The sequence below is a fragment of the Schistocerca gregaria genome, chromosome 3 (assembly GCF_023897955.1).
Source record: "Schistocerca gregaria isolate iqSchGreg1 chromosome 3, iqSchGreg1.2, whole genome shotgun sequence".
Lineage (NCBI taxonomy): Eukaryota > Metazoa > Arthropoda > Insecta > Orthoptera > Acrididae > Schistocerca > Schistocerca gregaria.
The window spans coordinates 849,216,205-849,243,692 of record NC_064922.1 but is presented as its reverse complement, the minus strand read 5'-3'; the positions used below and the strand labels follow the sequence as shown (position 1 = coordinate 849,243,692).

Here is a 27,488-nt window from a genome sequence, read left to right as displayed (position 1 = left end):
GGTCCCAATACTGAGCACTGTGTTACACCTTGCTTTACAGTTTTATTACTTGATAGAACTTTGGTTATTGAGTTGGTTTGGCTATTAGTGTATTTCATGCTGACACTCTGCATCCAATTGGTTTGGAGTGAACCAATCAAATTGTTTGCAATTCCTCTGATACCATAGAGTACTATTTTTTTCCAGCAATATTTTGTGCTCAATAGTGTCAAAAGCCCTTGACAGATCCAGAAATATGCCTGTTATGGGTTGTTTTTTATCTAACAGATCTAATTGTATATTTATGCAATCATATACTGCAGTTTCAGTATATCTGTTGCTTCTGAACCCATGTTGAGCTAAACTTAGTAAATCTTTTTTTTCAATGAAGTCCATTAGTTTTTTGTGCATTATTTCTTCAAAAACTTTAGAAAAGCAGGATGAGATTGAGATAGGCCTGTAGTTATTCTTTATTACCACCTTTTTTTGAAGACAATAATTACTTCAGAAAGTTTCAGAGCTTCAGGGAAAGTACCTGCCTGAAAAGAACAGTCACAGAGGTGAGTTAATGGTTCAGCAATAGTGTATATACAATTTTTGATTACAGCTGCTGGGATACCATCAATTCCAGCTGAATATGAATTTTTGAACTCTCATTTTCAGTGACTTTGGTTATGAACATGATTATTTAATGTTGAATATTCCTGGTGAGTTTTCAGAAAGCAGACACATTCATAGATTTGTTAGCTTCCTAAGAGTCATTATTTTAAATTCTTTAAATATTTCCCTTTATCACACTCTACAGGGAGCCCCTTTCATTACTCTAATAGACCTTTTTTGAAGTCTGAAAGCTTGTTTTGCCATACATGTATTTCCCCAGAAGATCACACCATATCTAAGCAAACTGTTCATATAAGCAAAATGGGCACACAGCAATGATTCAGTGTTGCAAAATTCCCAAAGCATTCTTAGCACATAGCAGCATTTACTTAGTTTTTTACTCAAAACTTCTAGATGCTTTTCCCATGTCAAGTGCTCATCCACCCATATAGCTAGGAATTTTGTACATGGAGCTTTTGCAATAACATAGTTCCCTACCTCAGTTTTTAGTCTTCCTCTAGCTTTACTTTTAATATTACTGAAATTCATCAATCTCGTTTCATACTTATTTATGATCAAAGCATTATTGCTAAACCGTTTAACCGTCTAATTTATTGGCCTAGAGACACTCTGCTGTAGATTATACTCAGTATATCCTTTTATAAAAATGCTAGTGTCATCAGCAAACATCACCGTTTCTGCAACTGTCAGATGGTTTGGTAAATCATTTATATATACACAAGAACAACGGTGGGGCTAACATGGGACCCTGGGGCACACCATAGCTAGTTTTTTTGAAATCTGAAAGATACTCTTTGCCTTCATGACTTATTTGTACTTTTTGTTGTCTAACGTAGAGAGAAGAAATGAACCATTTGAAGGCAAATCCCTGGACCCCATAAAATTCTAGTTTCATAAGCAATACGTCATGGCTGATTAGATCAAATGCTTTAGATAATTCTAAGAATATGCCACAGCTTAATTAATTCTTGTCCAAGGCATTTAGGACCATTTTCATGAATAGGAAGACTGCTGTTTCTGTGGATCTATCCTTTCTAAACCCATTTTGAGCATTAGTCAGTATTTTATTTTTATTCAGGAAGTCAGCTAGCCTTTCATACATTACTCTTTCAATTACTTTAGAGAAACCTGACAATAATGACACTGGCCTGTAATTATTAATGTCAGTTGTACTATCCTTTTTGTGAAGTGGCTTTATTGTGGAGAGTTTTAGTTTTGGTGGGAACACCCCTGTCCTGAAAGAAGTATTAATAATGTCAGTTAGGTGAGTATCTATACTGGTAGGACTATGTTTGATTACCTTGTCTGGAATTCCATCAATACCAAAAGACATTTTATTTTTTAGTTTATTGATACCATTTCTAATTTCACATTCTGTTACTGGGTACACAAACATAGTCTTTTTACAAGTTGGTACTTTTATGTTTTTGTTGTTTGAGTTGCACAGACTTTTAATCAGGTTCGGTGCTATGTTCACATAATGTTCATTGAATATATTGACTATTTGTTGAACATATTCTATCACTTTACCCTCACTTTTAATTTTGAAATTATTGGTCTTGGTTTTACATTTTCCTATCCTATTGTTTATAACCTTCCAAACTGATTTTGATTTATTGCTTCCCTTGTTAACGTTTGAATCATTGCTTAGCCTTTTTGCTGCCTGTAAAACTTTCCTGTGGACCCTTCCATATTTCCTATAGTATGGTTTTATTGTTGTATTTATTTCAGCATGTTTGCTTAAGTTTCTAAGGCTGATTTTTAATCCCTTGTGTTACCCATGCGTTTGACTTCTCACTGCCTTTAATTTTTTTAAATGGGAATGCTACATCATAGCAATATTTATAATCAGTGAGAAAACTGTCATACTTTTTGTGTACATCATCATCAGTTTGTTCTATGCCCCACTGCACCCTTTTTAGCATACCATTAAAAACCCTTATGTTGTTTGCATTAATAAATCATCTTTGTAGGTATTTTTTTAGTAACTGTGCATTTCTTATGGTTCTCATTCCTTATCATCATTTTTAAAGCCAGTCTATAGGGCAGACCTTCTGAACTTGAGCTGCCAGAAATTCCAATATGCAGATGATATTGTAGTATGATATCAGAGTCAAGATCTTCCTGAATGTGAAGAACACCTTACAAACAGCCTCACTAAACTCTTCAATATTTTAAGACATGATAACTTAGACTTATATTTCTTTTCCACCTCTCTAATTATTTAGCATCAGCAAAGATCAGCACATAGTTTGGCCCTCTTGCCATAGTCAAATACAATGATAAGCCAAAATGCCTTGGTATCATTTTAGACAGAATGCTGGCATATCATAAACACCTTTCCAGTACAGCTAATAAGTTACAAACATAAGTGAAGATTGTGAGCAAGTTAGTAGGTAGTATATGGGGAGTAAATACAGACCATCCACAGCAGAATATTTTGCCCCAGTTTGGCTCCGCAGTGCTATGTGAAGATAGTTGATGTTCATTTGAATGCAGTCACGAGAACCATTAATGGTGCAGTAAGATCTACACTTATGTGCTACCTATCAATACTATTAGACATCTGTCCATTTCACCTTCAGCACCAGGTGGCATTCTACAAACATTGCCAGCAAGCATCTAAAAATAAATCAACCTTAGTCATAAAGATGTACTGTCAATGCCTAGCAAGTGTCTCAAAACCAGAATCCAAATGCTCTCTACTAGATCCAACAGGGATGCTGAATGGAAACATAACAAGTCACGAAAACCCAGAACCATGAACGTATTAAGAATCTGCATGTTTAGTTCCTTCACCATCTTAGGGAGGAGTGGATACAGCTTAACAGATACTGGACTGGAGAAGGTATGTGCAAATACAGTATCATATTTACAAGTCAGGCTCTTGCACTGTTAGTACTTATGACTGTGTTGTTATTTAGACAATGAGTCACACTGTGAGACTGTCATAACAGGTGTTTCCTTGGTGATATACATGAAACATCTGATAGGGTACTCTGCTGGATTGAGTCTTCTGACATTTGTGTGTAGTCCGTACAGTTCAATGTTTATACAGTGTAAATAATTGCACATGTCTACTTTGTAAAATATCTTCCACTCCATTAAGCTGTCTGGTACAGCAACTGCACTTATAACCAAAACTGTTTCTAATTCAAACGTGTAATTTTTTTATTTTAATGTGTATTGAAATTGTTGTAGTAATTGATGCAGATGATGATAATGATGATAAATGAATCAAACTGCACTTTAAATCAGGGAGAATGATCCAGGATGAAATTATTTTTTGTTTTATGATACTTCCGATGCAACTGAAATGTTATTATGAATAGAAAACATGAAGTTCTCACATGGACTTTATTTACAGAAAAATCAAACATATTTATTACACAACAATATAAGCTTCTATTCTGGCCTGCAATATTACCTTAATTTTTGAAAAAAATTTTACATGTAGTCAGATCAAGAGAAACTAATACAAATAAACAGTAGTGTAATAAGATGTTAACAGTTATCTACACTGCCTCTCAATGTATACAATCCTTGCTATGAAAGTACCACTAATTACATGCAGAAGGTTCAGTATTTGGTGGATCCATCACCATGAGCACATCAATACGGCCATCTTCAGGTTTCTGGCGGACATTAAGAGAGCATTTGTTGCTTATTCCTCTTTTCTCTCGCTGGTCAGCCTACAAAAATAATATAAAATATGAGTATGTCTAAGTTCTTGTAAAATACTGATGAAACCAGTTTATAATTGAGAGAACTGTTATGAAACAGTTGAGACTCTATTCTCTACTGTTTTTATTTGTAAGCAACATTAACCACTGAATACATAATGGTAGTTCCATCATTTTTACAATGGAAATAATACTATCAGAAGGTACAAATACTGTTTAATTCTGTAGCCATTCTAGGGAAGGCAGATGTGTTTGATGTACTATAGGTAACATAAGCAGGGGCATATACCAAATACAGATGCGTGAATTTCCCAAATGATCATAAATTAATTCCAACAGTGTAAGAAAGTAGCCATAAACTGCAACTCTGTACAGGACACAAACAACAATGTATCTAAAGGGATCCAACTTCCTAGTGTCACACTATCATCATAAAGTTGCCTCAGCATGTCATATCTTGTGAATTACTTGCACATGACTGAAATCCTTATACTTCTCGTTGAATGACACAAACTGGCAGATAAAATAATGTGTGAAACAATATATATCAGTAATCAACATTTTCTTTGATAAAGGACTGTCACAAGATGTCCTCAGTGCAATATGAATAATGGACAGAGTAAATATAATAACTTACCAAATAATTGAGACACTTGAAAACAAGATTAAGAATGTAAATAGTCAGGATAATGTAGCCATGGAGGCATGTGTATGTAAGTAATTTGTGTTTATTTGTCTCATAATGTACATAATCTAAGTCACTTGATGCGGTTACAGGAGACACGCCAAATTGTGGTAAAATTTCACCATAAACAAAGAGCAGCTGATTTTAACAGACAGCATAATAATAATAATAATAATAATAATAATAATAATAATAATATACAATTTTGCTATACATACATACAATAAAATCTAACATTTAATTACACCTTGCTCAAATGATCATTTCATCCTCTATGAATTATTTTATTGAATAGTACCATTTCTCCCACAAAATCTGCTGTAGCCTCATTTTTAACATTTCTGGCTTCATATTAAATATATTTTTGCTCATTAACGTCTTGTATATTGTCATCCCCATATAATGTGGGGTCCATGCATATAATTTCATCTGGTGTATGGGTAACATAAAATTATTTTTATTTCTTGTGTTATATGTATGGCTAAAATGATTCTCCTCAAAAAAAAAAAAAAAAAAAAAAAAAAAAAAAAAAAAAAAAAAAAAAAAAAAAAAAAAAAAAGAGTAATCTGCTATGTAGGAAGATTATAATTTCAGAAATGTATATGGAGGGAACAGTTAGGATTTGCAGTTTCTGAAATAATGGATGATAAGACTCTGTTAGCTGTCCAGTACACATATCGGACAATTTTTTTTTTCAGTTTCAGTATTCGAGATACACTTCTTTGACTTCCTCAGAAAATTCTCCAATGTCTAATGACAGATTCAAAATAGCTATGATAAGCAATTTTCCGTGCACCCAAGTCAGTGGAGTTTGCTAGTATTCGTATTTCAAATGCGAAACTGCTTAGTTTATTTGATAGGAAGTCAAAATGTGTATTCCAGCTTAAGTTCCTGTCCACATTTAGTCCCAGGAATTTGATGTGTCAACTTCTTTCATAGGTTGATTGTTATGTTCTAATTTAAGTTCCACACATTTCGAAAGTTTGGTTTTGAAATATACCACATGGATTTTTGCAATGTTCATTTAACTGGAGCCAGTTTTCTAAGGTATTCCGTGTGCTTACAATGGAGCTCAGAATTTTTCCTGCATCATCATCTTCAGTTAAAACAGGAGTATTGTCTGCAAACAGAACAGATGGGGAATTTATATTTTTGGGCAAGTCATTTACATAGAATAGGAACAGGATTGGCCTCAAAATGGAGCCTTGAGGCACATCTTGTGATACTGTATTCCATTTAGAATAATAGTTTACTGCATCTGAGGTGATAGTTACCCTTCGTTTTCTGTTGTGTAAGTATGATGTTAGCCAATTTAGGGCATTGTCCTCAATCCCTAATTTGTAGGTAAGCAAGTCATGATTCACGTAGTCAAATGCTTTTTGTGAGATAACAGAAGATGACTGCAACTTTACTGCTCTGATCCAATGATTTGCCTATCTTTTCAACAAAGTTGTCCACTACATACAAAGTGTTTTACTTGGCTGAAATGCAAATTAGTTACTTATAATAATATCATTTTTTACAATAATGTTTTTGATCTGGTTTGCAGCGACTTTCTCTAACACTTTTGACAGTGTTGGAAGAATAGAAATAGGCTGATAGTTTCCCATGTCTTCCCTCGCCCCTTTTTTGAACAGAGGTCTGGCTTCAACATATTTCAAAACAGTGGGAAAGCATCCCTGTTCAAAAGAATGGTTGAATGTTTTAGTTAGGGGAGGTGCTATTTTGCCACACACTGCTTCAATCACTTTAGTGGGTATCCCATCCCACCCAGCAGAGTTTTTAATTTTTAATTATGATATAACATTCTCCAAATCCTTTATTGGAACTTTTTTAAAAATCTGTAAGATACTGTACTGAACACCCTTGAAGAATAATCCTGCTTAAAGTTAACAATATTCATATTCTTATCATATCTGTGCTTATCATAGACTTAAAAGTTCAACCATTCGGTGAATTGTTACTTTTACTCCTTCCATTATTCACATTCAAAATTATGATAGAACACTACGAAAGTATATGAAGACACAAAATTTATTGAATAGGAATATTTTTAAGGCCCTAATACTTTCTTCAAGTTTAAATTATTTCTCTCTTTTTCCATGCCAAAAGAGTATGGAGTATTGATTAACATGTGTTTTTCTTAGAGCTCTAGCAGTAATAAAGATTTCAATAGTTATTTTAGTTAGGACTATTTCAATCATTACTTAAATTACTACTTACTTTGGGGCTATGTAGGTTGCAGCTACTGCTCTGATCCATTCTTGATTCCTACAACCTGCCAGTTGTAAGGTTATTATACCAAGCTACATGTTTCTTTGGAGTTCTTTGGATTACGTTTAGAGAGAAGTTGAGTCTAGCATCTATCATGTTGACTGGAGCAGTCTTATAGCTAGAGCACAAGTATTGTACTGTACAATCACAATATCAGAATTTCCACCAACCAGCTTTTATTCCGCTTCTCCAAGAAGGGATACACCAAGAGAATGAATGAAGTAGGAATCAGTAAGATTGCACTTAACCACAGAAAACATCTAACAGTTGAGCATACAATAACACAAACATTTGTCTGGCCAAAGGCCTGGCACGCCAGCTTATACAAAGCTGTTTTGCATGTGCCACAGCACTTGCTGTGCTGCCTCTCTCAATGCAAGGTGGCCTCTTCAGGCCGGATGTGGAGGCATGCACAGATTGATTACACACACTCACTCCTGTCCCCCTTGGGGAAAAGTGTCCACTGTGGAGATATATGAGCCCTCATCAGATAGGGACAACAGCTAGAGCAGATGTCATGTCATCACAGGAGAATATTGTGTGAAATGACGTACATGTGAAGATGTACAGTGCTCACTCCCCCAAGAGAGACCATAAGGGAGAAATGGTCACGGAGGGACTGGAACTGTGTCAACAACTGGGCAGGCACTTGGCAATGGAGGCGCCAGAGAAGACAGTGGAGGCAGTAGCAACAGGGGCTATGAGGATGGTGGCCTGGCACTGGCTACTCTGCCTGGTTGCAGCAGCATACAGAGCAAAGATGATGCAGGAGCTGTATGGGGCATGGGCTGCGTTATGAGGACCGGTGCTGATGATGGAGGCAGTCATGCGAGAGTAGGGCTCTCTGGCCCATGGTCGGTCACTTGTAAGCAGAGTTGGTTGTCGTGTCATGACATAGAGCCATCAAAAATGCACATGATGCAGAAGCAGCAGCCTCAGCAGTGATGGGTGACCCCTGGTATCCACTTAGGACAGCGCCCAAACCCTTAGGCCCAGGCAGTGGAGCCTGGAAGGAATCGTGAGACGGGTGGTTGGAAGTTGGCCGGAGCAGATGGAGCGCTGTACTGGGCTGCCAGCCACGAAGCAGCTCTGTTGGGCTTTGACTGCCAACTGAAGTCAATCAGTAGCAATGCAAGAACCTATCAAGAGCTTCCTCAGAGAAGACAGATTTATTTTTTCATGTGGGTTTTGAACATATGGACCAGATGCACCGCTTGGCTGAGGATAAAGTGAGGAGCCATAACATGCCAGATGCTACTCTTTTGTACAAAAATCTTCAAAATCTTGAGTCATAAAATGTGGGCCATCATCCACCATGATGTACATGGCAATCTTTCTTAGCAAAAAATCTTTGACAGGGCTGTGACCACAGACTCTATGGATGTGGACGAGCAACAAACAATATAAGGGAATTTTGGGAAAGCTTCAACTACCACAAGTTAAAAGGAGTTCAGGATGGGCCTGGAAAATTGAGATACTAGAGGGGGGCAGACCACAGGGAAAGAGAGGCCTATCTTGCTGCTTGATGGGTGACACAACACGTGTCATCTCATTGTTAATACACGGCCATAACATGTGGTGGCAGCCCAGCAATTTTGTACGAGAAACAACCCAGTGGTTCAGATGGAGAAGGCAGATGACATCCAACTGCAATGTGGATGTGATCACAACCCTAGTTCTGTACAAGATATAGCAAGAATAAATAAGACTATGATCACCTGTAAGACATCATTGTTTTTTTGTGTAGTTCTTTGTGTGTCTGGTACATCACATGATCGCCATTCCAACTGAAAATTATGATTCATCTTTTGGATCTGCTGCTCTTTTCTTTCTTTCCATGTTTGTAGTTATTATTGAATGTGGGTTTTGCCTTTTATGCAAAACATTTTTTTTCTTGTTTTTTGCTGATCTGTGTCATCATCAATTTTGTTTGTTGAAAACTAAAAAAGTGAATACATTTTAGGGTGTAACTGATCGAACAAAGTGAGACCAAAAGAAAGTTTTCATTCATCTTTGTTCTTACCAATATTTTACATTATATGGTTTTGCAGGACCATCTGTATGGTGTCCTACAATGACAGCTTGTCATCTGCAAACCAAATTACGTAAATGTGAATTTCACCAGTGAGTTAACAAAAACCAAGGGATGTGTTAACTTGCTGATGAAATTTGTATTTACATTGTTTGTTTGCAGATTACAAGCTATCAGTGCAGGACACCTTACAGATAGTCTTCTTTTAAAAACATATAATGTAAAATCACAGGAAGAACAAAAACAAACGAAAACCTACTTTAGGCCTCACTTTGTTAGATCAGTTACATCCTAAAATATGTTTAATTTTTATAGTTTTCAGTAAACAAAACCCACTACCACAGGCACAAAGAAGCCAAACATGTTTGGGTAACAAGAAAAGGCAAAACCTATATCCTATAATTCTCTAATGATCATCATGTTGGTAACATAATTTCACACATCTGCCACTCTCTCTCACATCTCGTACCATTTGACTATAAATTTCTGTTGATCCACCTTTTTATAGTTTTAGAAGGGTGGTTCACACCTATTGAGCACCCAGTATATCATGAACAGCAGCGGCTCTACCATACCACCTAGAGGAACTGCAGATGACACCTTAACGTCTGATGATGCCTCCCCATTCTTGTTATGTAAGAGTGGTCAACAGCACTAACAACATCAATGTAAGATACATACATACATTTCAATGTTTTATTGCAACACAAAAACACAAAGTGGCCTGTAACACTCCATGTAGTTGTTACTCATACTCATAATTAATCGATGATTATAATTAGTAGGTTTGAATTTCTCTAATAGTTGAACTAGAGAAATTAAATGTCATGCAGAGGGCTGGTAAGACATCAGTTTTTCTTGTGTAATATTTGCAAGTGGTATAAGGCAAAGGATGTGGTAGAAGGATGATAGAGGTGAACAATGCATTTTCCTCCACCCTACATGGTAGTCAGCTGAGTACAAATGTTGAATAATTCAGCTTCTACAAGTATCCAAAACATTTGCTAATGAAATAGGTGGTATATTCAATCATGCATCCTGTCAACATAATCATCTCTAGTGTCAGCCAATGCAAGTTAGCGGTGTTGGAGCAGATGTGTAGAACATTACCTTTGAAATGTATTGTTCTTTAAACTGCAACATTTCCTGCAAGGCTTCCTTCATGCTCTGTGTGTGCTCAAAGGCCTCAAAAGCCACAGATGCTTGTCGTCGTTGTTCTGCCTTCAGTTCTGCAACCTGCAAGGCGAATGAAATGGTCCGAAAAAGTAGATCTGAATTTCTCTAATACAAAATATACAGAGAAATTACATCTTGTACAGAGTGCTACTACTTTTCTCATTTGACATTTGACAGTGGAACAAAGAAAAGTACATGGTAGCGAGATGACATTGGTAAATAATGTATCCTCTCCCATACTGTAAGGCTTGTCAGTTACTTTCATGCTCCATGGATCATTTGCACTGCATTAATTGTAATGATGTGAAAGGAGCCATTATACATTCATATTACACATTCATATGTAAATATGGCTACATGCTGGCCATTTACAAGTTTTCTTTTTAACTACAGATGTGAATCAGTAATTTCTACCACCACATTTTACACATTACAATAACAGAAATTCTTCTACAGCTCAGAAGCAGTCACCAAGGATAAACTTTTTCAGTTTGTTTTCAAATTTAACTTTGCTGTCTGTCAGACATTTTGTATCAATGGGTAGATGATTAAAAATTTTGGCAACAGCATTGTACAAATCCTTTTTGCACTTCAGATATTACCAATGTGGAGTAATTTCATTTTTTTTCTTCTGCATTGTAGTTATATACATTGTTGTTCCCTTTGAAGTGCAGTGGACTGTTTACAACAAACTTCACGAGGCACTAAATATACTGTGAAGCAGTAATCAAAACTCCTTAAACAGCTGTTTTAAGGATGGTTTTAGGTGAACACCACATATTATTCTTAGAGCACATTTCTGAGCAATTTAGACATACCTTAAAATGGGTTACTCCGGAACATTATCCAATACATTATTGAAGGAGAATATGGAAGATATGCCAACTTATTGATTTGTTTGCCCCAAGATTTGCAACAATTCTAAGTGTAAACATGACTGAATGAACCGAGTTGTTTGAGGAGTTCCATGATGTCCTGCTCTCCCTCCCCCCCCCCCCCCCCTCCCCCCTTGAAATGCTCATCAATAGGGACAACAAACCTGTTTTTAAGTTTAGACTTTAGTTATTATTTCCTCACCATATCTTACACACATCATTGGTGTAATACTTACCACTAGATGTGCAAACCTGAATATGTTGTTTCTTTTTTAAAATGAGTATGGAAATGTTTGCAGATAGCCACAGAACAATACTTTCAAGAACATTATAGTATTTACTATTTTTCTGTTGGTGTATGTACGTACTAGTGTCATCTGCAAAAATAATTAATTTCGCTGGTTGTCTATTAGATAGAAAGTCGTTTACATATATGAGAAATAATACCAGACTTGAGATTGAGACTTATGGAGTTGAGTAAGTTATTTCACCTATTTCGCCTGCTTATATTTTTTGAATTATTAAGTGCAACTCATTGCATTTTTTTGATTACATATGACAACATCCATTTGTTGGCTACACCATCAAATAAATAAAACATAGGTTTATCTCACAGAGCACTGTGATTCACAGAAAATACAAAAAAGTGCTATTTTGTTATTTAATGATTGTAAATTTTGGTGAGTGAATGTGCAAATGACATTCTCAGGTGAGCAACTTGTTTTAAATTCAAACTGCAATTTACAAAAGATATTATTGTTCCTCAGGCATAAAACTATTCTAGAATGCATCACTCAAAAATTTTGGAAAATGAAATCCACAGCTAAATGATCATTAGTTATTGACATCTCTCTTATCAAGTTTCTTATAGAGTGATTTGGCAATGGCTTATTTCAAAATCTCCAGAAAAATGCCCAAGTTAGTGATGCATTACACACTTCACTTCAGAAAAGGCAGCATGGCTGCAGGTGCGACTGATTTGGTGTCTGTGTGGTTGTGTATGTGAATGTGTTTACTGTTGCTAGAAAAAGAGTGAGAGCCGAAACGATAGTGTAGATACTGTATTCTGTTGAGTGCTTCTACGTGCCACACATCAGTCAGCTGTAAGTGATTGGTTGCCTTTCCTTCATTTTATGTATTATTCCATCCAGGAATTTCCATTGTTGTTATATTTTGACAACAAAAGTCCGTTAAATTCTGAGAATGGTGTTGTAAGCTGAAAACTGGTTGAATAAATAAATTAATGCCATACAACATACACAAACCAGTAATTGTTTATAAGGCTTACTTACGCAGTAAGGCTTACTCTGGCGAAATTGAGTATTGCAAAGTGCAGCATGATCACGATTATCTGGCTGAGGATTATCAGGTTTGTGTATTATCCATGCATAGTTTGGTGAGTGTTAAAAAATAAAGCCTAACATAGTCCATAATTATTACAATGAATATTTTTGTTAAGAGTGTAAGAGATTCAAGTTTCACCATCAGAAGACAATGCGGGCCTGTCTCATTCTTGGACATCGCTGAATTATTTTTACAGTGTTTCTCATTTCATCTTCAGATAAATGGAGGGACTCTACCCTTTGTAACATGTCCATGGCCAAATTACAGTCTATGTGTTTGCCTAGTCCTTCCCCTAAAAACTGAAGGTTGATGATTTTCAACTCACTTAAAGCTGTTAGTAAAAGAAACTGATTCAAGTTTTCTTCTGAAACAGTCCCCATCAGAATTCTTGTTCTGTTTTGACACAAAATGAAGGCAAACTGTTAAAAAGGAGGAGTGCACTCTTTATTATAATTTTCCAGCCGCCGACATGTCTTCATAATGTTATAGCTCCTAAAAAGTATAACTGATATTGAATATGGACCTGTATTATATTTTTGTTGTTGTTGAAGTTACAGATGGTTTACATGTTCCAGGAAGATGGCAAGTAAATGCAAATGTGTTGTTCTAACATTCAAGAAGAATTTAGAAGTTATACAAAACTTAGAAAAGTGAGAATCTGCAATATAACTTTGCCAGTATTAAGGAATAGGCATACAAACAGAGAGAGAATAAAAAGACAATCTGTTAAGTTCTGAAACCAAAGCTGAAAGCAAAACGGGACCCATCACAGTATACAGGTCTGCAAAGTTCATCTTTACATGAAACTTGTGGTTCAAGTTGAAGAGACCTCCACGTAAAGTCTGATGGTAATAGAGAAAGAAAACGAGGTCCATAAAACTCTAAATACTCAAGGAGACTTTAACAGTTCATCAGGATGGCTTGCTATATTTAATGAACATCACTACAGGATTTGAGAAATTGCTGTTCAGGCTGAGAAACTTGGTGCTGACAAAATGCAGCTAATACTTTTTGAGGCAAATTCTACAATTACATCGAACATAACAGATTTCTCCCAGAACAGATTTGCGACAGTGATGCAACTTTACCTTACTGGAAGGATGTGCCTGCAAACCTTAGCTTCCCAGACTGTTGCTCATGTTAACTGAGGATTTTTTCTATCAGGACATTAACATGAATAATTGGGAGCTTGCTACATTCATATTATGTGATACAGTTAAATAACAAATAAATCATTTGGTTCTGCTAAATTCATCAGCAGAGTAATAATTGGCTGCCAATAAATTCCTTAGGGTTTTCTTAAATTGTGCTTTATTACTGGCTAAACTTCTTATGGTTTCTGGAAAGTGCTTGAAAAAGTATACTCTTAAGTAATAGACACCTCTCTGGACCAAACTGAGTGACCTGAAGTCTTACATTGCTTGTAATTATTCCATAAAATGCTGATTTAAAGAGAGAGATATACACCTGTGAGTAATTTTGTTTAGGACTGCACCAAAATATTCACAATCACTTGATGAGGTAGAATAATTCTGCAAAGAGTTACAGGAAACATTATTTAAAAATAATAATGGAGCATTATCAGAGCAAAAGTGGGACAATGGGAAATTTTGGGCAGGATAGTTACCAGATATGATAAAGGTCTTGCATGATCAAAATTTGCCAAAAATAAATACTTTTGTAGTTGGCACTTCCTTCCAGAAGAAAACAAATGGAGATAGAAATGAAAATAACTATATTTTATATGACACTAAGAAAACTGTATAGGATGGTTCTAAACAACTTAAGAATTTTAGGTGCTCAGAGACTGGCAATGTTAACAATGAAAGAAAAAACTTACTCATTACAAGAAATTTCAGAAGTGTATGCTATGATAATTTATTCCATAATTTGGAAGTTTAGCAGGTTAAATTAAGCACCAAATTCAGCATCTTGGGAGCAGAAAGATTATACTTACTTAAGCAAGAGGGATTTTTTAACATAGGTATTAGGCAAACAGTAATATAGTTTTATCTGTAATTACTGGAATTGAAATAAAATCCAGGTGGTTGAAGATAACTATTAAAAAGAAGGCATGACCTTCAAGGAAATGCAGAACTGTCCTCAAAAGGGATCGAGAAACTACAATGAATTTTGATTTGATGGAACAATGGTACAAAACCATCTAAAGGAATAACTGTCTCACAAATTACACAGGAACAAAACTAAAGGTTGAACTTTAAGGCATAAAAACCACTGAAAATTTATGAATGGAAAAATAAAGGGGAGGGGGGGGGGGGGGGGGACCCAAGCAAATAAAGTCATGGGAAACACCTTGAAACAGTCATAGCCGCAAGGCAAAAAACAGCGTAGAGCTACATGTACGTTGAATGAACCTGGAGAGCAGGTGAGTAAATGGTCTAATAGAGGGCCGCATTGAAACTAAAGTGCAGAGGAAACCCATGTTTCCCATTCTAGTACAGCGGTGTTATAATGTAAAAAAGAAAAGAACTAATGATTTCATTCCATAGATAACATTGCCATAGAAACAAAAGAGGTAGAGAGATGCTCTTCAATTTTTTAATTGCTTTAGATTCAACTGTCTGTCTCTTTAAGTGGTAGCAGGTGGACATGTGATGAGTTACGCTGCATTGGTATTGTTCATAAGTGTGTATACCAATTGTGTATTAGAAAGTAATAAAGAAAGTTATCAAGATACCAAAGTTTATTTGTACATTCCCAGCAATGATACCCGTCTGTTCATCTCTCTGCAACATGCCGAGAATCCTGCATCCAGAGGATCGAAACAGACAAGAATAATTTGCATGAGCAGAAGGGAAGCAATCCAGAACCAGTATTGTCATACCAAGCTCTATGCACAGTAACAAGAAAAATAAGTACATAAATTTAAATTTGAATAAATGTATTTAATACATTTACACGCAGTTTTCTTGAAATTTTCCCAAATTTCTTCACCCTTTAACGTGTTTTGGCGGCAACACAACCACCTAACTTTTGTGCACATCATTGTTTACCAACGCAATTTCACCACAGGATCAACATAGCTCAGCTTTAACCAACACTTTTTCGACTTTTTTCACACCTTATCTCCAGTTGCTTTCTAGTTCACCTTTATCTCTCCCCATATATTTTTATTTTCATTTCAGCCTCATGTTACACTTTCCACCTTCTAATACCATGTTACCCTCACAACATCCCCACAATGACCCCATTAAGTTTTATTTACATTCCCTCCGTAAGCATGCCTTTGCCCTAGCCAGATTCCCATATTTTATTTACTCAGGCTTGTCTGACAGTTGGCATTACCCCCAAAGGCCTCACACTTAAAGTTCCCATCTGTGGCTGCAACCCTTCTTTCCATCAGTCCCTATACCAGTTCCAAACTGAACAATAAATTGCCCTCATCCACCTAATCCTTCACCTACACATCAACTAAGCCAATGAACACACCCGTCAACTCCTATCCTTAATAAAAGTCCTCAATTTTTCTCTCCCACATCCACACCGGCTGTTCAGAGCATCCTCCTACAGGCCAACCACAAATTAGAACCGCATGCCACCCTCCACCTCAAAAACCTATCCAATCTCCTGGTTTCCCACCTCCGGAAAGGCAACTCACTCACCCTTCACAACCTTTCCAGCAAACCTCAACCTCCTCTCATTGCACACAGACCGTCTCTCCCATCTATTCAATCTCCCACTTCCAACTCCACTCCCCCCCAAAACCTCAAAATTCTCATCAACGCAATCTGGAACCACAACACCCTAATTCAGTAGTTAACCTTTCCTCCAAAACTCTCTCCCAATCCGAAACCTCTGTCCTATCCAAAGGCCTCACCTTCAGCCCTACTCCCAGATTCAACCAAACAGCCCTTGTCAAATATTTACTGTCCTACACTCATACTCTCTGCTGGAAATATCACTTTGCACACAAAGAAAAATGATCCTAATCCTACTACTAATGATCCAACTCCCCAAGACACTATCCAAATTGAACCCTGCCTGGAACAGTTCCGTCCTCCGTCACAGCGGGACCCACCTCATCTTCCTCAAAATCACCCTCTCCAAACCTTCCAGGAATTTCTCACTTCCAGCCTTGCCTCTCAATCCTTCTTAAAAAACCTTAATCCTACTCCCAACATCACCACTGCTGAAGCCCAGGCTATCCGTGATCTGAAGGCTGACCGATCCATCGTCATTCTTCCGGTGGACAAGGGTTCCACGACCGTGGCACTTGATCATCGGGAGTATGTGGCTGTGGGACTGCGTCAGCTTTCAGACAACACTACATACAAAGTTTGCCAAGGTAATCCCGTTCCTGATGTCCAGGCGAAGCTTCAAGGAATCCTCAGAACCTTAGGCCCCCTACAAAACTTTTCACCTGACTCCATCAACCTCCTGACCCCACCGACACCCTGTACCCCTACCTTCTACCATTTTCCTAAAATTCACAAACCAAATCATCCCGGCTGCCCCATTGTAGCTGGTTACCAAGCCCCCACAGAACGTATCTCTGCCTACATAGATCAACACCTTCAACCCATTACATGCAGTCTCCCATCCTTCATCAAAGACACCAACCACTTTCTTGAACACCTGGAATCCTTACCCAATCTGTTACCCCTGGAAACCATCCTTGTAACCATTGATGCCACTTCCTTATACACAAATATTCCACACATCCAGGGCCTCGCTGCAATGGAGCACTTCCTTTCATGCTGATCACCTGCCACCCTACCTAAAACCTCTTTCCTCATTACCTTAGCCAGCTTCAACCTGACTCACAACTTCTTCACTTTCAAAGGCCAGAATACCAACAATTAAAGGGAACAGCCATGGGTACCAGGATGGCCCCCTCGTACGCCAACCTATTTATATGGGTCACTTAGAGGAAGCCTTCTTGGTTACCCAGGCCTGCCAACCCATAGTTCGGTACAGATTTATTGATGCCATCTTCATGATCTGGACTCACAGTGAAGAACAACTCCATAATTTCATCTCCAACCTCAACTCCTTTGGTTCCATCAGATTCACCTGGTCCTGCTCCAAATCCCATGCCACTTTCCTTGACATTGACCTCCATCTGTCCAATGGCCAGCTTCACACATCCGTCCACATTAAACCCACCAAAAAGCAACAGTACCTCCATTATGACAGCTGCGACCCATTCCACATCAAACAGTCCCTTCCCTACAGTCTAGGTCTTCATGGCAAATGAATCTGCTCCTGTCCGGAATCCCTGGACCATTACACCAACAACCTGAAAACAGCTTTCGCATCCCGCAACTACCCTCCTGACCTGGTACAGAAGCAAATTACCAGAGCCACTTCATCATCCCCTCAAACCCAAAACCTCCCACAGAAGATCCCCAAAAGTGCCCCACTTGTGACAGGATACTTTCCGGGACAGGATCAGACTCTGAATGTGGCTCTCCAGCAGGGATATGACTTCCTCAAATCCTGCCCTGAAATGAAATCCATCCTTCATGAAATCCACCCCACTCCACCAAGAGTGTCTTTCCGCCGTCCACCTAACCTTCATAACCTCTTAGTTTATCCCTATGAAATCCCCAAACCACATTCCCTACCCTCTGGCTCCTACCCTTGTAACTGCCCCTGGTGTAAAACCTGTCCAATGCACCCTCCCACCAGTACCTACTCCAGTCCTGTAACCCGGAAGGTGTACACGATCAAAGGCAGAGCCAAATGTGAAAGCACACGCGTGATTTACCAACTGACCTGCCTACACTGTGAAGCTTTCTATGTGGGAATGACCAGCAACAAACTGTCCATTCGTATGAATGGACACAGGCAGACAGTGTTTGTTGGTAATGAGGATCACCCTGTGGCTAAACATGCCTTGGTGCACGGCCAGCACATCCTGGCACAGTGTTACACCGTCCGGGTTATCTGGATACTTCCCACTAACATCAACCTGTCAGAACTCCGGAGATGGGAACTTGCCCTTCAGTATATTCGCTCTTCTCGTTACCCACCAGGCCTCAACCTCCGCTAATTTCAAGTTGCCGCCGCTCATACCCGACCTGTCATTCAACAACATCTTTGCCTCTGTACTTCCGCCTCGACTGACATCTCTGCCCAAACTCTTTGCCTTTACAAATGTCTGTTTGTGTCTGTGTGTGTGTGTGTGTGTGTGTGTGTGTGTGTGTCTGTGTGTGTGTGTGTGTGTGTGTGTGTGTGTGTGTGTGTGTGTGTGTGTGTGTGTGTGTGTCTTTTTTCCCCCTAAGGTAAGTCTTTCCACTCCCTTAAAACCCACATCATTTAGTCTTTCCCTCTCCTTCCCTCTTTCCTGATGAAGCAACTGTTGGTTGCGAAAGCTTGAATTTTGTGTGTATGTTTGTGTGTCTATCAACATGCCAGCACTTTCGTTTGGTAAGTCACATCATCTTTGTTAACAGACCTCTCAATTGTTGAGATATATTTCTTGAAGATAAATGCTCCATTTCATCGTTAGAAGAAACTAATGAGGCCCTTGTTGCATTGCTTACAGGTCTGTGAGATTGGAACTATTAACAACTTGAAGGAGCAAATTAAAATTAAATAATGCCTTACAGGTCTGTGAGATTGGAACTATTAACAACTTGAAGGAGCAAATTAAAATTAAATAATGCCTTCCAATTAATATTCTTTATGGAAAGTGTGTTTCTATAGGAAAGATGAAAGCTTGTGTAAAGCCGACATTAGAATTCAAAATAATTCATTCAAATTCTGTAAGGTTGTATCGGAGCACACTCAGATTCATTAATGACTATGCATATAAATCTGATGTAATTGAAAGGTACCAATACAAACAAAATTTTGTTTTTGAAAAACTTTTTTTATAATTTTATTAAACACTGTTCACAATGGAGTCAAAGGAAATGGCCATTGTTGAAAATTCATTGCCAAATGCAATATGCCAAGAATGGCGGAAATCCAAGCTTGGCAACAGCTGAAAGTAACCCGCCACCTCTTGAATTGGCCCATGGCTACCAAAACAACCAAGTTGGTGTCACACTATTAAAAAATGATGACACTGGTAATATAACTAATCATGATGTCATTTTTATGATACTTGATGAGACAATTTCTCAGTTCTCACTGGGAAACATTTTTCAAAACAGTGAAACTGAAGCGTGTGACAGCGAAATTTCCTCTGACTATTTGCTCACTATGTCATGAACGCAAGAGCAGGAAACAGTTCAAAACAGCAATGTTAACACTAGTGACACCCACAATTTGACAACTCATGCAGTTAATAACACAACAGCTTGAAAAACAACAGGAACTTCAGGAAAATATAGGACAACAGTTTTCACAGCAAAATCAGGCATTTAACTATTTCAAGGACATTATTAGTCAATGGTTCAGTGAGGTGAGCAAACTATACACACTGAATTATCTGGTAAATTCACAGAACTCGGTAATCAACTAAAACAAGAAATAATTACCAACGTGTCCCGCAATATAAATACATTAACGGAAAAAGTAACATCCGTAGATTGTAAACAGGAACAACTTGAGAGTGAGTTACAAAATCTTAGTGAAGCATATTCTCAAATTCAGGAGACTCAATCCCGAGTGGATGCATTGGTAAGAAACGATCACGAACACAGTAAGTGAGCTACAAGACATGTGCAAAAACCTATCTAAAGAAATATGCAAGTCAAATTTAAGAGTAGATCAGTTAAGTTTAGAGGCAGAATTTGCCCCCCCCCCCCCCTTTGCAAAAAAAAAAAAGAGAGAGAGAGAGGGGGGGGAGAGGGGGAGAGAGAGAGAGAGAGAGAGAGAGAGAGAGAGAGAGAGAGAGAGAGAGAGAGAGAGAGAGAGAGAGAGAGAGAGAGAGAGAGAAGTTATGTACAGATGTGAAATAACTGAAAAGCTGAAATTGGGATGCTGGATAAGGGCAGCACCCTTGCTGAAAAGGTAGTGTCAGAATGCAAAATTTATGTAGATACTGTTGAAGAAGCTCTAAAAGAGAAGGAAAGTCAACTTCTAGCTAAAACAGACTTAGGTTTAAATGAAACAGATGAAAGGTTACAAGACAGTGTAGCCAAAACTACTGACATTCCAAAACAACATATGACTGACAGAAAACAAACTTGCACTTTTAGAGAAGTTGGATACCTTCACTGGTTACCCACAATATGGGGTTGGCCCGTCAAAGGAAAATAGCGAAGGTAACACAATGCAACAATGCTTGCCAGCAGTTGCACCTGTCGAGCAAGCACACTTGCCGTGCACTACCCCACAAACGAACATAAACACACCTGTCATTGACAGTGTGGCATGTTTGTCAACATTACATGCAGATGATGGATTACTTAATCATCAACAATTTCCAATATTTACTACTGAAGGGAAAAGAACACACCCTGTGGTCTTTATCAGAGCATTTCACACAAAATGTTTCACCGCGTACCTGGACTGAAGCCCAGAAAATTATATTTATTGTTGGATACACACAGGGTGACTTTCTGCTATGGGTTATAGACATGGTGAAATATTGCCCTATTATGAACAGTTTGAGAGAGCGTTTCTGGATAATTATTGGTCTGAGACTGTACAAGAGAGGCTCAGATGTGAAGTATGCAACCCAGCTTCGTTCAGTAGCAAGGGGCTATTTTGAAAAATATTTGAATAAAACCAGATATAGGACGAACCTAGTATCTCAAGTAGACGTGCTGAAAATTTTAAAGAACTGTCTTCCTGCCACATTAGGGAAAAATTAATTACTATCCCAGAACATGACACTGAATACTTCTATCTGTACTGGACTCAACATATTTAATATGCAAAGAGAGACCAGTACAACCAAAGCCTGTTAATACGCCAATAGCGACACAGAAATTTACAGACCAACAAGTAAACAATGGATTCGTAGTACAACACGGATGACAACCTTCCCCCACACAGACCTATGGTAATGGTAATGGTAATCACAACAGCAATGGAGAAAGCTGTAAATACAAAGGTAGATATAAAACAAATGGCCAAAAATTTAGCTAAAACAATTACAGTGGGTGAGTAGCGTATGGCCACCCTGTACTATATGTACAGATGCAAGCTACTGGGAATAATCAGCCGATCGCTTGTGTTGTGCAAACTTATGTGTGGTGATGCTTTAGATGTAAGTTGTCATAATGATGTTTCTAATGAAGTTTCTGGAAAGTCTGATGTTCATGTGGATGTGGTTAGCGAAAATGTTATTGTGAGTGATGTTGGTGATGTTAATAGTGTTTGTAGTGTAAGCTCAGGTGATGATGATGATGATGATGATGATGATGATGATGATGAAGATGAAGTTGATGTTAGGGATTATGATGGTTATGTGCTAGAAGATTTTAAAAGTGAATTGGATGGAATATTATATGTGGAAGTCAAGGAGGACGTTATTAGTAATATTGTTGAGAATAGCAGTGCTGGAACTCTAATGACATGCCACATGAGAATCAGTTTGTATCAGTTCAGCTTAGTAATACATCAGGAGACAGGGGTTTGATTGTGCCGATGTGTCTGAGATTATTTTGAAATCTGTTTGGGACAAATTTAAGATTACAATGATGACAGTGAAGTTAAGATCAAATTAAAGGAAATTTGTGAGCCAACTTCTTCTTCTTCTTCTTATAAGCCAAATGAAATCGTCAGACAAGATACTAGTCAAAACATGTGTGAGGTAAATAATAACTCAAAAATTACAGTAAATTCTAGTATATGTTTGAAGAAGGTATTGCCTAGTAAAGAAAACATGAACATGGAGCAGAGGTTTGATGAGATAATTGAAGATCTTTTGTTTGAGGAACACGAAGACAGGGAAAACTACTATTGGCAGTACCTACATAAAAATTAAAGCTGTAGGTTGGGAAGGATTTTGTTTCATTGGCACAGGGAGCCCTATTAGTGCCTTCTCAAGCAAATTAAAAGATATAATTAAGCATGATCCTGATTTTACTGAATTACCAGATGTTGGAATAAAAATTAGAGGAGCTACTGGTAGGCTGAGCAAAAATATTAATAGACAAGTGTTGTCAACCTTAAGTGTAAATGATGTACAGTTTACTCAAGAATGTCTTGTAATAAGTGGTCTGAATGAGAATGTACTGTTAGGCATGGACTGGATATTGAAAGCTAAAGCAGCATTTGACTGGGGAAACAGATTATTTATCTTTAATTACCCTAAGACAGGGGTAAGGTCCAGCCAGCACTGACATATCAATTCAAAACTGTGCTGATAGGGGAATTGAAATTAGGGAAGTTATCTTTTCTAAAGACAGTGGTTATTGTGTAGAGGAAATTACTGAAGATTATGATGATTGAGATTATGGAGACATAGTTCAAGAAAAATTAGGTGAATAAGATAAATTGAACCAAGAACAGAAGGTAGAATTAGAAGAATTATTGTGGAATTACTATGATGTTTTTGATGACAGACCTGGTTAAATAAGGACTATCAGTATAAACTCAGATTAAAACTACATGAGCCTTTGTTCATAAAGCCTTATGGGGTACCTATTGCAAAAAGAAAAGATGTAGAAAAGGAACTTCAAAAGATGGAAGAGTGGGGCATCATTGAGAGAAGTAAGAGCCAATACAACAACCCATTGGTAGTGGTAGCAAAACATGATGGTAGTGTTAGGCTCATGCTTGATTCAAGACATCTAAATAAGTATCTGGATAGGGAAACTGATCATCCAGAGAACATTGAGGAGTTACTACATAAATATGAAAGAATGAAATACATGACTAGTTTAGATCTCACTTCAGGATTTCATCAAGAAGAATCAGAAGATGATTCCAGAAAGTATACTACCTTTTTGTTTGGGGGAAGATGTTACCAGTATTGTGTAGTACCGTTTGGCCTTAATGTTTCAATACCAGAATTCATTAGAGCTCTTGCCTTCCTTTTGGGAAAAGAACTTTTGTCATTTTGATTATGGGAGAAATCTGGGAGGAACATATTAATACTTTGAGGGAGGTTTGCAATAGATTAAGGAAGGGGGGGGGGGGGAAATGTCACTTAAACTATCTAAATGTAAGTTTGCTGTGAAAAAAAAATTGAAGTTTCTGGGCCACAGCATTTCTGAGGAGAGTATTTTGCCAGATTCTGAAAGACTTGAGGCAATTGTGAAATTCCCAATTTCTAAAACCAAGAAACAATAGAAGTCATTTTTTGGGATGTGCAGTTACTACCAAAAATTCATTAGTACCCAAGCTTTGAATGTTCCAAGTCTCAACAGATTGCTGAAGAAAAATGCAATGTGGGTTTGGGGTCATGAATGTGAACCTGCCTTTGAAGAAACAAAATCACAATTATGTAACAGTCAAATTTCGTCTCGATTTGAGTTTACCCTTCTGCATTATGGCAGATAGTAGTGATTATGGTCTAGGGGTTCACCTTTTCCAAGAAGTAGATGTAATTGGGAAAATAGAATACAGTTCTATCGCTTTTGCTAGTCAAACTTGGAAAAAACATGAGAAACAATACACTGTTACAGAGAAGGAACTTTTAGCCATTTACTGGGCATTTCCTAAATTCAGAAATTATTTATTGGAGAATCAGGTAGTTGTCTACACTGACCATAAGGCATTAATTTATATTCAAGAATGTAGGTTACATCATGGAAGTATTACCAGGTGGGCACTCTTGTTACAGCAGTGTAACTACTCAATAAAATATCTTAGAGGGCCCAATAGTGTAGTTGCTGGTGCTTTGTCTAGGCTACCTGAAGGGCAGTGACTTTGAACATAACAGTGGGGAATGTGAAAAGGAATTTAAAATTATCTATTTAAAAGGGGTGGACAATGAACAAGAAATCAGAGACATTTGTAATGACATCCGTTGGAATCAGAACCAGGCCGAGAACTGTAAGCTGGTCAAAAGTTTTTTAGGATAAAGGGGACATGAGAAAGTGGCATATTATTAAAAAATTTACAATGGTATTCTATTCAAGAGAAACAGTGTAGATAGTGATGTATGGAAATTATGTTGGCCTGATAAATACATTGATGTACTCATTAAATATATTCATGAAAGTTTTGGCCATTGTGGAATTCAGAAGTGTACCCTGAAAATCCAAGAGAATGTATACTTTAACAATATAGCCAGAAGAGTTAGAAGAATTTTGACAGATTGTGACAGGTGCCAAAGTGTAAAAGTATCCAACCAAACTAGTAGAGGATTGATGCAGAACATCTTGCTAAAAGAACAACATGAGTTAGTTGCTGTGGACTTGCAAGGAGCATTACCAAAGACCAAAAGAGGCTATTGCTATATTTGTTAGGGTGGATGTGTTTTCAAAATTCATTAAGTTATACCCTCTTCACAAAGCAAACAGTAAGAGCATTATTTCAAAAATCAGAGGGGACTATTCTAGCAGGGTAGGAAAATATCAGAAAATTTTATCAGATAGTGGGACTCAAATTACTTCTGGGCCATGGAAAGCTTTTATTGAAGATGAAAGGATAAACCACATTCTTATTTCAGCCTATGATCCATCAGGAAACCCTTCGGAGAGATACATGAGAGAAATTGGGTGATTCTTTAGAACATACTGTAATACTAATCATGGTAGCTGAATTGACTATGTTGAGAATCTCAAAGATGTTATGAACAGCCTGCAGCATTCCTCAACAGGTTTTTCACTTTATGGAATACAGTATAATAGCAAACCACCACATCCAATTAGTGATTTCATTGATTTCCCAGTCTGCAAACCATTAAGAACTCAAGAGAGAGAGGAAATTGTAAGAAAAACCATGAAATCTCAAGGTGACATAAAGAAATGTAGACATGGCAAAATATTGAATCCTACACAATTTAAAATTGATGACTTAGTCCTTGGTAAAACGCAAGAGAAATCTAAAGTGATCGGTGGTGAATTAAAAAAGTTTTTTGACATATACATTGGACCTTTCAGAATTCAAGACAGCCCGCATCTGAATGCTTAACGTCTAGTCTATCCAAGTTCTGGTGGACTGTTTGGCCTATGAAATGTGACCAAACTGAAATTGTTTTAAAAAATGTAAGAAATATTTTATAATAGATGTTTATAGAAATTTTAAATGCTGTCATGATGTATTTTTACCAGGATATATTGTATACTATGTTATGTTACATATATTTGTTCCTCAGGGGAGCATAAATTCTTTGTATGCTAAGTTTGGTGAACACTGAGTCCCCTAGCTGGGAAATTGCCATGTTTCATTTTCATATGCTAGCATTGCATCTTACACTTATTCTGTTATCCTGTACAATCAATTTTCTCCAGCTGTCAATCTATCCTCTCTTAGCTTTAAGAAATTCTTTAAATTAATCTTACTTTTAAACAAATCTTTTAGAATAATTCGAACTTTGTGCAATTACATGTAAAAATTTCTGTGAACCTGTTTTGTTCTTGACAACCTATCCACAAAAGACTAAACCATTCTCTACTCATTCCTAACTAGACTTGACCACTGTATACTGTGTACTAATAGCAGACTGTGCTATTGCAGTCTATGGTAGCCAGCAGTGTACAAGAAAGCCATGCCAAGTATCAGATAGGGACTGAAAATTAGAGTGTGTTGCTAAGGTGTGCCAGTCTTCAAGAAAGACGACACCAGTCTTCAAGAAAGAAGACACCATTCCTCAAGAAAAGGTGATACCAAAGATATGTAAAAAAAATATTATTTTTGTGTGGGTTTTTAAAGTAGAGACCTCATACCTTCCGTATTTCATTTGAAAGTGATGACGGGAGGGGGTTGTGTAATGAAACAGGCTGTACTGGGTCACGTGGAGTACCCACGTTTCATAGTATGCGATACACACTAAAACAGATATGGGTAGTGTATAAGGACAATTAATGAATGAGGTAACTTACTGCAACAGTGTGAAGTAGTGATAACAAAAATGTTAAACTGTGTCACAGACCAATTAATGTATGTTTTTAATCAGGTAAAGTAATGTACAGTTAGGATAAGTCATTACCACATTGCTATGAATTTTGGGATGTTTTGAAGAGAAAGAAAAAGTTCTGGAATCAGGGTTAACAATGGATAAATGTTAGTAACCTTTTTCATTCAGTTTTGTAATTATAATTCAATTTGTAAAAATTCATTGTTTAGCATAATGCAAATTAACTGTGTAAACTATTAATTTTGGAAAAGCTTAACATTTGTGTATGTTTGATAGTCAGGACAACATATTCTTACAGAAATCACCAACTAAAAATCTGTAATTAAACTCATAATTAATGTTTCTGGAACATTCTATAGAGAAATTCTGTGCAATGTCCACATATTACGAAAACTAGAGAAGATGGAGACATATCATGTCTCAGAAAGACAATTTATATCACAAATAATGTTAGAAGAATGATTCATTAATCTTTTGTAACATGATTTAAAGCTTTTGGGTTGTACATAACTGTTCCGCATTTTAGCCTTCAAATGTTGAAAAAAGCCCTTTGGAATGTTTGAATGGTAATTTTGACATTGTAGAAATATTACCAGCTCAGAACTGTTTCATAAAATCACATAATTAATTAAATTATGGAAAGATATTCGAGAATGTTCTGAACTGAATAATAAGAACTTAATTGTTAACTGTTTGTATGTTTCAAAATTGCACTTGTAAAAGATCGTTAATTTCGGAAGTGTCATTGTACTCATTTTAATTTCTACTAAAACTCCATAATGTCAGAATTTGCTGGGTTAACTTATTGCAATTGTAACATCAAACATGAAATAACATAACAATGTCAAAGAATGTAATTGTTAAAAGATGTAAAAATACACCTTGTCAAAAAGGCTTGAGAGGAGAGCGGTTGGAGTACTCGCTG

General features: G+C 37.2%; 1 protein-coding gene across 1 annotated transcript in view; it reads right to left on the bottom strand.

Annotated features, from left to right (window-relative positions):
- Positions 1–3,938: 3,938 nt before the first annotated feature.
- The window catches only part of LOC126354766 (uncharacterized), an 85,394-nt gene continuing 61,844 nt past the window's right edge, over positions 3,939–27,488 (bottom strand). Inside the window, exons 5-6 of the mRNA XM_050004659.1 lie at positions 10,385–10,510; positions 3,939–4,292 (exon numbers count right to left, since the gene is read on the bottom strand). Of these exons, the coding sequence (XP_049860616.1) occupies positions 4,161–4,292; positions 10,385–10,510 (258 nt within the window). The 3' untranslated portion in view covers positions 3,939–4,160. The remainder of the gene's footprint in view (positions 4,293–10,384; positions 10,511–27,488) is intronic.